At 38.8% G+C, this 13,188-nt stretch overlaps 1 protein-coding gene across 4 annotated transcripts in view; it reads right to left on the reverse strand.

Annotated features, from left to right (window-relative positions):
* Window positions 1–1,287: 1,287 nt before the first annotated feature.
* The window catches only part of LOC117400258 (WD repeat-containing protein 37), a 43,750-nt gene continuing 31,849 nt past the window's right edge, over window positions 1,288–13,188 (reverse strand). For all 4 annotated transcript variants that reach the window (XM_033999909.3, XM_033999910.3, XM_033999908.3 and 1 more), the window contains 3 exons: window positions 5,193–5,327; window positions 4,379–4,493; window positions 1,288–3,431 (listed from right to left, as the gene is read on the reverse strand). In XM_033999909.3, coding sequence (XP_033855800.1) covers window positions 3,300–3,431; window positions 4,379–4,493; window positions 5,193–5,327 — 382 coding nt within the window. In that variant the 3' untranslated portion in view covers window positions 1,288–3,299. The remainder of the gene's footprint in view (window positions 3,432–4,378; window positions 4,494–5,192; window positions 5,328–13,188) is intronic.

The following is a 13,188-nucleotide window of genomic DNA, read 5'->3' on the forward strand; positions in this document are numbered from 1 at the left end:
AATAATTATGTCATTTATATTGAATGGTATAGACATCAGTAATAGCACAAAAACTAAACTAAACAGTGTTCAGGTCTATCAATTATTCAGACACCTACAGTACAGTCACAGACAAAAGTATTGGCATCCTACACTTAATATAAAACAATTCAAGAAAACATATTAAACACAAGCGTTTAGAGAACATTAGCCACTAATTAATATGACAAAGACCAAAACACACCATTTCTGGTAGTTTAACAAAGGAGTTGGATTCACATTTGATAACAGCATTCATAAAACAAACTAAACTACAACGAAGAAAATGGCTACAGAACAGCATCAGACATATGGAATACCAAAACCCACGATTGGAGCAATAATCAAGAAATAACACAGAACATAATTCAACTGAAACGCTTGAAAGAAGTGGACACCCAAAGAAAATTACAGATAGCGCAGAATCGCCAGAATGGCTAACAGAAATCCATGATTAACATCCAAGGACTTTGAGATTTAGAAAGAACTGTACAAAGGCACCTGAACACAAAATAGTTGTATGTACGTAGACCTCGCTGTAAACCACGTTTAAAGAAAATTCAGGAATCTCAAGAATTCAACAAAACTGTCTGGACCAATGAGACAAAGAGACCACAGTATGTTTGGAGAAAAAAAAAAAAAGAGGGGACAGCTTTCAATGAAGAAAACCTTGTACCTACAGAGACGAGACATTCACGTGATTGAAGATTGAATGAATGCAGGCATGTATCAAAACATTCTACCAAGTACAATGATACAATCTGCTCGTAGACTGATTGGCAGACAGTTTATCTTACAACATGACAACGACCCAAAGCATACTGCCAAGAGCTCTGGAATTCTTGAAGAAAACAAAGATAAAAGTTCTGGAATGGCCTTCGCAATCGCCAGATCTCAATCCAATAGAAATGCTTCGGACTGATCGGAAAAAAGCAACACTTTTGTCATGAATAAATACTGAAATGAAATTTTGATTTTTAAATTACTAGAAATTGTGCATTTTGCTTTTTATTAAAAAGCCTGTTACCTTGAATTATGGTATAACAAGCGTAGGGTGCGGGACTGTACCTGGTCCAATTCATTTTTATATATATATTTTTTGTGTTTGTTTTTTAAACATTGGATATTTTAAAAAAGATATCAGTGTGTTGTACGAAATCAGTATGCTTTTCATTTTGTTGATATGGGGTTGTGGAGTTCATCGCAACACCTACATACTGGTTGGCAGTTTTATAGTTGTGTACACCAGACCAAGACAAGACAACTGAATGAATTAAACAAAATCACCATATTTTATTAGGATTTACAAGCTCATGTTCTTCATACACTACTATTATCACTGTCAAGCTAAATTACTGTTTGTATTGCAGATCAAACGACACAGTTTATTTGAAAGTACTCAGCTATTGTCTGTGCAATTTCCACCTGCACCAGGTTCTCCGTTTTCTATGTGTTTTTGACAACTGCAAAATTGGCAGTTCTCTATTTTTAATACCCAGCGATTATATTGAGCTTGTGTCGCAGGAGTTACACAGAGAACAAAACGATCCGCTGACTCTGCATTGACCTTTAAACACGTGTTCTAATGCTTATTAACAACTTCTCCTTTAGGCTGGGTTAAAAGGCAAAAAGAAAAGAAAATGCAAGTTCCATGCAGAAACAAGTTTAGAAAGCTTTTTTAATTGGATTTTGAAATAAAATGTCAAGTATCTTTGTGTCACTTAGTGATGAAACAGGGCATGTTACTTTGTAGCGTTAATTTAAATCTGCAAAACAATAAAAGGGTCACCTTTACTAGGTTTGCAAGCAGAGTTGTTTTCAAGTCTGAGAAATGAAAGACAGTAATGTATCTATAAAAAACAATGAACAATACAAAGATTTAGAAAAACACAAATCACCTACATTTTAATTAAATGTGAATACAGTTATGATATTTAGAGTGGAAAGGAAAACATAAACTGCAAAAAAAAAAAAAAAAAAAAAAAAGGAACCTGAACATTTTGTAAAATACTGACTAACACACTGACAAATAGATAATCTCAGCTTGTAAGAAGCGAACACGTTCCTGGATCCCTTGTCAAACAACAGCTGATCAAATCAGCAAGCACTGCTTTAACAAATAACATGCACAGAAGGGCCTGGTTGATTTGTATCTGTTACATTCAAGGGCAAATAGTGATGTGCCTCAAAACTACAAGCAAGATGTTCAGAGTTTACAGCATATAAAAATCAATGTTTTAAGATCCTAACCTGTGTCTCCTAGGTGTGGCTCAATATTTAGGTTTCAAATGTTTGTAAATGTTTAATACTTAAAGTGAGGCAGTAAGCCAAAAATGTTTTTAAGGTACTTAAAGTGTGCCCAAAATGTTCTATATACTAGTTTTATACAATAATCACACTACTTAGTGTATAAACAGTTACTGTGTTCAACCATCTGCACTCATACTCTACACACAGAAAAGTACAACAGTTTACAATCTATTGGGCTATTTTTTACCCTTAAATACTTATTTCTCCAAATTCTGAAAACTGTCAGTTCATTCCTGAAGCTAAAACAAACTACCCCCCTTCCCCTCCCAGTTCATAAAACGATGGTGGCACAGATCTACAAAATAGGGTTAAAACAAGGTCCTGTAAAATTCTGTATAAATGCAGTTAAAAATAAAAAGTTCATCAGTAACTCTCTTTCTTAAGATCCTTTACATACAGCTGTTCACAAGCCTAGATGACAACCTTTCACCTGCATTACACTACTGTATGCCAATCCCAAACAGTACACAGTGGAATTGTACACTCGTGAAGTTTATATTAATATTTCAACATTCAGCCATGTATGGTTTATATCTTTAAATATACAAGGCAAGAAGAATAAAGCAGATGTGTAACGTCTAGGTAACAAAACTGACTCTAACCTTTACGACTAACACATTTCACATCTGAACCATAAGAGTGTCAGAAGGCTGTTACTTTTTTGTTTCTTTTTCTGCTGAAGCTTTTATAATAACTTATGTGCAATTTAACATTTACCAGACTAAAGTTTTTCTAATGACCAAAACAAAATAGAAAAATACACAAGAGCTCATATACTGAAATATTGGCATATAGGGTAGTTTAAAACCAAAACACTCCCACGTTTTATATACATTCCATGCAGGGTGCACACAGGTGCAAATACAACACATACACAAGACTTTCTCCCTGGAGAAAGTTTCACATTGATCCAAGCTCAGCACAAACACTTCAGTGGGTAACACTTCATGACTTGAGAGCGGTTCTAACCCTTATTTGTCCTGCAGCAGGGCAGGGATGTTGATATTCCATCCAATGGCTTGCCGGTCGAACCCGCAGGTGAACAAGTTGCAGATGGGATTGTCTTCACTCCAGGCTGAACAGCACACCATTCGACGGTGACCCTTCAAGGGGATAAAGATGTGCTCATTGTACTCGCATGTGGATATGTAAACAGCAGGTATACATTTCTCACTGGACCAGCTAAACCAAACTGGACAACTACAGTGTACTCATCCCAATGACTGAATTTCTTCACAGTAGTTTGGCACAAATTAAACAAAGCTATAACTATTTGTTAAATTCCCCCAAGTGATTATATTTGACAAGTACATTTTCTAAGTAGCTTCTTGCTTGTGTTATACAGTTCAACTATTCTATCCCGGTCTGCCTCCATTGCACTACTTCAAAATACGCACAGATAATTGTAATAAAAATGTTAATCTCTACATGCTAAATGTAAATATTTAACAGTTTTCATCTAGTTAATTGTATTACCAGTACAGTGATCTGCACATACTGCGTATTTTCACTTTCTTTAGCACTTGAGTGATTCAGAGTATAAAGCATTTGCAAATCCTAATTCAAACAAAGTGGTGACTGTAATGACACATTATTGCTGGTCCTGTTTCAATTGCTTTTCAATAAACTATTCAAAACCCATTTTGAATAAAAAAAAATAAAGGCTTTTAGTGGCAAGTCTTATTTTGTACATCTCAAAACTGACATTTATAACAAAACCATGAAAAAGAAAAACAAAACATGAAGCGGAAATGCATCATTTTGGGTTGATTTTCTGGCGAGGGACCTTACACATTTTTTTTTTGACAGAACTCTTTCTTTTCAGTCATCTTTTATAATGCCCCAAGAATCGGAAATATTAAGTGTCTAAACTAGATTTTATCTATCTGGTTTTTCTGAGGATGCTATTTAGGAAAAATGAAGAGACCCTAGAGGATGCAGGCATAACAGCTAAAACCTACAGATCATAATTTCAAAAATATTTGAGACTCTTATGCATTTTCCTTTTTGGCATCAATGGGAAGACATATGTTCCTGGCAGATGTCTTACCTGTCTGTTGCTGCGAGGAAGGCGAGCTAACCGGACTCCTGCCATATCAAACAGTCTGACCTGACGATTGTCATGTGGAAGAGCAATTATTCTTTGGCTCACAGATACACTAATCCTGTGTGGAAGAGAAAATATTTACTGCGTTAGGTTAAGTATATAAAATGTTAGCCATTTGACAAGTTACAACAGCCTTCACCAAATCTAATACATGCATTGTATTACTATAAAATCTGTAGTATTTTGTATTTAATTATATCCTGATGTAACTATCACTGACACTGTTATCTGCTCCGTTATTGAATCGTATTTTGTCATATACTTGTACTTGCTAGAACCAAAGTCATTGTATTTTTATCTTGCTCTTAATTGTATTATTACTTGTACTGAGATTCCTGAAATGTATTTTTGTTTACGACTGTAAGTCAAGAAGAAGAAGAAGAAGAAGAAGAAGAAGAAGAAGAAGAAGAAGAAGAAGAAGAAGAAGAAGAAGAAGAAGAAGAAGAAGAAGAAGAAGAAGAAGAAGAAGAAGAAGAAGAAGAAGAAGAAGAAGAAGAAGAAGAAGAAGAAGAAGAAGAAGAAGAAGAAGAAGAAGAAGAAGAAGAAGAAGAAGAAGAAGAAGAAGAAGAAGAAGAAGAAGAAGAAGAAGAAGAAGAAGAAGAAGAAGAAGAAGAAGAAGAAGATAATGCAGGATCCATGCATTTCTTTTTGGTAAACAAAAAGACAACATTTCCATGTGTTACTGGAAAGTAAATTAATAATAATAATGATCTGAGTCAAGGAGGTGCACAGCTCGGCTATAAACATGGCAATGTACCTGTTCACCGCGGAGTCGGTACGGATGGTTGCTATTGGAGATCTCATGTTCTTCAAATCCCAAACCTTTACAGTACGATCATCGCTGCCAGAAACCACATTATCCCCCACAGTGAAAACGGCTGATGTAACAGTGCTAAAACGAGCAAAAACAGAAAAACATGTTACAGTCCTGGTTTTATATATCGCACATACATACATATACATACATACATACAGTACTGTGCAAAAGTTTTAGGCAGGTGTGAAAAAATGCTGTAAAGTAAGAATGCTTTCAAAAATAGACATGCTAATAGATTATATTTATCAATTAACTAAATGCAAAGTGAGTGAATAGAAGAAAAATCTAAATCAAATCCATATTTGGTGTGACCACCCTTTGCCTTCAAAACAGCATCAATTCTTCTAGGTACACTTGCACACAGTTTTTGAAGGAACTCGGCAGGTAGGTTGGCCCAAACATCTTGGAGAACGAACCACAGTTCTTCTGTGGATTTAGGCAGCCTCAGTTGCTTCTCTCTCTTCATGTAATCCCAGACAGACTCGATGATGTTGAGATCAGGGCTCTATGGGGGATATACCATCACTTCCAGGACTCCTTGTTCTTCTTTACGCTGAAGATAGTTCTTAATGACTTTCGCTGTATGTTTGGGGTCGTTGTCATGCTGCAGAATAAATTTGGGGCCAATCAGATGCCTCCCTGATGGTATTGCATGATGGATAAGTATCTGCCTGTACTTCTCAGCATTGAGGAGACCATTAATTCTGACCAAATCCCCAACTCCATTTGCAGAAATGCAGCCCCAAACTTGCAAGGAACCTCCACCATGCTTCACTGTTGCCTGCAGACACTCATTCGTGTACTGCTCTCCAACCCTTCGGCGAACAAACTGCCTTCTGCTACAGCCATATATTTCAAATTTTGACTCATCAGTCCAGAGCACATTTCTGGTGTTTGAAATAATGCGGCAGATTTAGTCCATAGATTGAGTATTAGATAATCCCAAGACGAATCTTTCCGCTTCTTTCGCCGAGTCAGACATACTGGGTTGGCCGTTGTGAATGACCTTCAGTTTTGCCGGGTATAACAAGAAGTTCTGGACTCCAAGCTGCCTGAGAGATTTCTGAACCGGGGCGAAACATTTTCTTCACTGGGCAGTAAAGGCGGAGTAATCAGGGAAGAAAAGTAGAGAGCTTCCGTCTAGCCGGGGTGGTGTAGCTACATTTCTGGCAGCCCTAAGAATGAGCTGCCGATCAGTGTAGCAAAGTAATTTAAAAATGAAGGTGCGAGGCCTGTCTCTGCAAGCGCTAGATCCATCATAGATGCGATGGGCCCTCTCAATTTCAATAGGCCCGGTCAAAGATGGCAGCCACATTGGTAGGGATTTTTGCAGGAAGTCAATAGGGTCCCCCCCCTCGGTACCCCCCCCCCCTCGGTACCCTCTGGCAAGCCCACGATCCGCAAATTGGATCGGCGGTTTCTATCCTCTAACTCAGCCAGTCGAGATTTAAGCAAGGCAATCTCCATTTCAGATTCTTTAATGCTAGCCCGGTTTTGGCGCTGGGCAGCCTGGAGAACATCTACACGCTTATTTTGCTTGTCAACAGTGGAGAAAGTAACGGAAATCTTCTCCTCGGTTTGCTGCAGCAGAGACTGGATGGACTTAATTTCGGTACAAACCGTTTTAATCTCAGCAGTGATTTCGCTTTTTAAACACTCCCTGATGCATTCCACAATAAAATCTCTCAGCGAATGAAGCTGTGACTCTGTTAGCCAGGGCAGCGTCTGACCCCGTGGATCCTCGCGGCTGGGCTCAGTTGCTTTCTGTGCTGCGCACTCAAAGGTAAGTAGCTGCTTTCTGGCTTTTTTACTCTTGGCTTTCATAGTTGGGGAAGGGGTATTCGGGTCCATGGCTGACAAATCCCTTTTCTCTGGTGTCTCCATTGTGTAATGCTAGTAGCAAAACGTGCCCTTCACTGAAATAAGTATATTTTTAATAAATCGGGCGATGAGTGTGGGAGCTCTCAAACTAAGCCGCCATCTTGGGTGGAAGCCACCGGAAGTCCTCCTGTCCAAGCTCCTTTGAAGAAGCACAAAGAAACGGGCAACGTTGAGGACCGTAGACGCAGTGGTCGGCCAAGGAAACTTACTGCAGCAGGTGAAAGACACATCATGCTTACTTCCCTTCGCAATCGGAAGATGTCTAGCAGTGCCATCAGCTCAGAATTGGCAGAAAACAGTGGGACCCTGGTACACCCATCTACTGTCCGGAGAAGTCTGGTCAGAAGTGGCCTTCATGGAAGACTTGCGGCCAAAAAGCCATACCTCCGACGTGGAAACAAGGCCAAGCGACTCAACTATGCACGAAAACACAGGAACTGGGGTGCAGAAAAATGGCAGCAGGTGCTCTGGACTGATGAGTCAAAATTTGAAATATATGGCTGTAGCAGAAGGCAGTTTGTTCGCCGAAGGGCTGGAGAGCAGTACACGAATGAGTGTCTGCAGGCAACAGTGAAGCGTGGTGGAGGTTCCTTGCAAGTTTGGGGCTGCATTTCTGCAAATGGAGTTGGGGATTTGGTCAGAATTAATGGTCTCCTCAATGCTGAGAAGTACAGGCAGATACTTCTCCATCATGCAATACCATCAGGGAGGCATCTGATTGGCCCCAAATTTATTCTGCAGCATGACAACGACCCCAAACATACAGCGAAAGTCATTAAGAACTATCTTCAGCGTAAAGAAGAACAAGGAGTCCTGGAAGTGATGGTATAGCCCCCATAGAGCCCTGATCTCAACATCATCGAGTCTGTCTGGGATTACATGAAGAGAGAGAAGCAACTGAGGCTGCCTAAATCCACAGAAGAACTGTGGTTCGTTCTCCAAGATGTTTGGGCCAACCTACCTGCCGAGTTCCTTCAAAAACTGTGTGCAAGTGTACCTAGAAGAATTGATGCTGTTTTGAAGGCAAAGGGTGGTCACACCAAATATTGATTTGATGTAGACTTTTCTTCTGTTCACTCACTTTGCATTTTGTTAATTGATAAATATAAACTATTAACATGTCTATTTTTGAAAGCATTCTTACTTTACAGCATTTTTTCACACCTACCTAAAACTTTTGCACAGTACTGTACATACATACATACATACATACATACATACATATAAAACAATTGTTTAAAAGGCTTGTCTCAATTGGAAAAGCAGTTCTCTAGGATGTAAGTGATATATAAATTGTGATTTACAAAAAATATATAGTCGTCGTCTCTCAAACACAAACCGCATTTCTTCACAGTACTTCGAGATAGCTGAGGTCACGGCCATTCATTTAATGGAGTTAAATATTTCTAATTTATAATGTCACTCGTTCCTGTCATTTTTGTGCTACTAAAAAAGAAGTTGATGTCATGTTCTGTTCAGGCTGCTGATTAAGATTAGCACCATCCTGGCCAGCAGGGCCTCTTCATGCTAGCCCTCTTAATTCAAATTGACATTATATTAAGGTTTAATTAGGGCTAAACTCCACTGCGTTACTGGTGCAGGCCTGCTTACTGTGCTTCATATCACAGCAAAGCCAAGTTGCACGGTTTGAGGTCCAATGCATCACCGTGAAATCATTTTTTGACATTGTAGGTCGCCACCAGGGAACACAAGGAAAGCTATTAGATCAAAAGCTTGATTAAAAATCTGACCCATTATAAGTTAGAAGATATTTTTAAATGTTCTATTCCCCGGAGCCCACTGACAAGCAAGGTCGAAGCTCATTAGGGCAAGGGGAGCTGGTCTCCGAAGTGTAATAAAACTGGATCAGCAGCTCCACTGTATAAATGTCCTGAGCTGACAGGTACTGCCCATTTAGTATTACCGTGGTCTAAATAGTTTTTCCTTTGATTATTTCACAATGGTTTACACTATATGGCAGTATAAGAGGACATGAGGTCAGGTTTCAGTAGAAAAGAAAAAAAAAAAAATTATATATATATATATATATATATATATATATATATAGACTAGATCAATCAATACCTACAGCAGAGGTACTGAACATGATCAGCATAGTTTTAGAAAACAGTTATTTTACATTTGTTGATAAGAATTACAAACAAAACGATGGTACAGCAATAGGATCTAAATTAGGAATGCATTTTGCCAGTACATACATAGGGAAATGGGAAGAACAATTACTAGGAAAATCGGAAAGAGAACCTTTAGAATACATTCGGTTTGTAGATGATATTTTTGGGGTTTGGACACATGGAGAAGAGTCTCTTTTCCAGTTTCATAAAATGGCAAATGAAATACACAGTAATATTAAGGTGGACCTTCGATGGACAAGGAAAGAAATATAATTTTTAGATACCATAGTAAAACTTGAAGAAGGTTCAATTGAGACTGACCTCTTCTGTAAACCTACTGACATGCACCAGTATTTACACATGTCCTCTGCACATCCGATACACACCAAAAGGGCAATCCCAAAGGGTCTAGGAATAAGAATACGAAGAATATGCTCTAAAGAAAGTGACTATGCAAAACAAAGAAATGTATTAAAAACAAATCTAAAAAAAAGAGGATACAAAGAAAGAATTATAGAGATGGAGTTAAGAAAAGTGGATAAACTAAAAAGAGATGATCTACTAGATTATAAAAATAGAGATAAAAAGGTCAAAAGAGTCCCATTAGTAATGACTCACTCTAAACTTTTGCCCAATATTTCTAAGATAATTTGGAAACACTTGCGGATTCTACATAATTAAAAAAAAATTTAAAAAGTATTTCTTAAGGCCCTAGTTGTAGCATTCACAAGAGAAGCCAATTTAGGTGATATTTTAGTTCACAGTAAACATAAAAAGAATAATTGACAAAATAGGTTCTACGAACATGTGCACCAGTAAATGTAAAGTGTGTAAATACATAGACAAAAGTAAAAATATAATTAAACGTAAGAACACCACATATCCACTAAAAACTAATACCTACTGTAAAAATAGCAATGTTGTTTATGGAATAGCCTGTGAAAAATGTGATGAAATCAAATATGTTGGAGAGACTGGAACTACTTTATATAAAATAATTCAGAACCACCTTTCATTAATTAGAAATAAAAAAATGAATCAACCAATAGTACAGCACTTCACCAGTCAGGGACATGACATAAATGATGTAAAGTTTGTAGTATTAGAACAGCTCAAATTAGACAATGCGACATACAGAAGAATAAAAGAAAGTAAATGGATAAATAGACTGAACACGATTATGCCAGCGGGACTCAACAGAAAAGAATGAACTAATTCACTTCAATAAATATATAACATTTAAATAAATAAACAAAATTCATTCAAAAGTTGTGCATGCTGATGCGCTGGGGAGGCCAAATCTAGACTGATCCTCAGAGCCAGCATTGCATGATATAATAAAAATATAAGTTTATATAAAGTAGTGTTAATTAGAATTAATACAGATTCAAAGATAGAAGTAAAAATGATGTCACAATATATAGAACACCATTACATCATGTAAGAATAAATCATGGATTTGAATGTAAACAATAACAAGTAGTTGTCATGCTGTCAAAAACCTATAAATACCTCCAATGTTTTGATTCAAACACAGGCTCCCTTGAGAAAGATATGTACAACATATCGAAACGTTGGGCAGCTGGCTCTTTGAGCTAAAATATATATATATTTTGTCACATCAGCGGTCCCCAGGTAGCCATCTAAAAATACCAGTCGCCTTATTCAAACCCTTCAAGAAATAGTGTGGCTGACCATACCTGGCACAGGCCTCTCACTGATCTCCTAGTGCTGTTCTGAGGGTATACATGCACTTGGACACCGGTGAGGGGCAATGGAAGAGCTTGAATAGTGAAATAGGTGGGGGGGAGGTGTTACCGTTTAAAAAGCAAAAGGACAGGCAGAATAAAATGGATTGGGTTAGTTATTTTCCTTTTGTAATTAAACTTGCATAAATAACAGGCTGCAATACATAAAACTACTCAAAGTACAAGAACAAAAGAAAGTAAAGCAGAGCCAGTGTGGTAGGGAGTGAGTCTACACAGCTGCTGTTCAGAATGCAGGAATCCCATCCACACAAACACACATTCAGTGTATCCTGCTTGAAGTCAGCACATTGTGCCAATTCCTTTAAAAATGATTTGAATCAACCGCTGAACTGATGTGTTAAAGACAGATATACAGGTATTGAACAAAAAAAATGGAAACACCTGGATAAATGAGGGACACCAAGTAAACTGAAAGCAAGGGCTTCCACACAGGTGTGGCTCATGCGTTAATTAAGCAAATAACATCCCAGCATGTTTAGGGTCATGTATAAAAATGCTGGACAGGCCTGGTTGCCTATAATTATGGCTAGCATGGCTGCAAGAGGAGACCTCAGTGACTTTGAAAGAGGGGTGATTGTTGGGACGCGTTTGGCAGGAGCTTCAGTGACCAAGACAGCTCAACTTGCTGATGTTTCACAAGGAACGGTGTCTAAGGTGATGTCGGCATGGAGCTCTGAGGAAAAGACATCATCAGCAAAGGGCAACAGGGGGTCTCGAGTGGCGCATCCGGTAAAGGCGCTCCAAGTGGAGTGCAGGATGCGCTCTATAGCCTGGACGTCGCTGGTTTGAGTCCAGGCTATTCCACAGCCGACCGTGGACGGGAGCTCCCAGGGGGCGGCGCACAATTGGCCAAGCGTCGCCCGGGGGGAGGGAGGATTTAGGTCGGCCAGGGTGTCCTCGGCTCACCGTGCACCAGCGACCCCTGTAGTCTGGCCGTGCGCCTGCGGGCTTGCCTGTAAGCTGCCCGAGAGCTGCTGTAGCTCTTGGGTGGCTGCATGGTGAGTCCGCAGTGTGAAGAAAAGCGGTCGGCCATTCCAAATTGGGAGAAAACAATAAATAAAAATTGGCAATGACTAAATTTATAAAAAAAAAAAAGAAAAAAAAAAGCAAAGGGCAACAGTGAGCGAAAGCGCATACTCCAGGATCGTGATATCCGTGCATTAATTCGAAGTGCAAGGCAGAACAGGCGATCCACTGCAGATCAATTGACTGCAAATTTCAACCTGGGGCGCGAGCAGACAGTTTCATCATAAACGGTCCGCCGCGAACTCCACAGAGCGGGCTAACATAGTGGCCCAACGCCCTACTAAGTGACTTTACATTGGTGTTTCCATCTTTTTGTTCACTACCTGTATATCTCAAAATATTGCAAGAATGGTTTTATTTTGAGCAGCCCAATCGGTACCAAATGAAGCCTGGTAAGAGGTACAACATGCTCATGTAACAAGATAAACTTCAAAAAGGTTGTTTTGTATTAGGTAATGCATAGCCTTAATTGTACTTGCATTTTGTAAAGGAGCATTTTGTGTCAGCAATTCCCCAGTTTTCCCTCTAGGTTTAATATGTTTGCTAATCATATCTCCATGATCAAAACAAAGCAAAGACAAAACACATTTGAGTCATGTGCCATTAGACAGCTGAAATGATGCATTGAAAGTAATGTACTTGCCACTGCTTTTCCAAAGCACATCACTTAGCACAATCAGTAGGTAGCGCTTTGCTGAGGCAATGTGCAGGCTTAAACAACAACAACAAAAAAAATACAAGAATTCCTATCTCAATAATTTAAAGACTAATGAGAACAGTCAAGTTCTGACACAGCTGGCTTATCTTTCATATTCAGTGGAGAGGAAGTCTGCAAAGTGCTGCGTGATTTACAAAAGCCCCTCAAGATGACAGTTAGCAGGAAGTTTATCAAGTGGATTTGTTGTGTTCATTAATGTATAAGCAGTTAACAGGGAAATAGACATAGCTTCCAGGGAGGTAAAGGGTTGGGCAGTGTACAGTAATATAGATCAAAGCCTTGCTCTGTGTTAATTGGCTTGTCTGTAGTAGAAAAGGAAGTTATGCCAGTCCGCAAACCAGGAATCTTAAGGTCTTCTATAGCTACACGACCTTAATGCTTTTTTCCTTTTATTCTGCATGTGCTCT

This window comes from Acipenser ruthenus, chromosome 4 (genome assembly GCF_902713425.1).
Source record: "Acipenser ruthenus chromosome 4, fAciRut3.2 maternal haplotype, whole genome shotgun sequence".
Lineage (NCBI taxonomy): Eukaryota > Metazoa > Chordata > Actinopteri > Acipenseriformes > Acipenseridae > Acipenser > Acipenser ruthenus.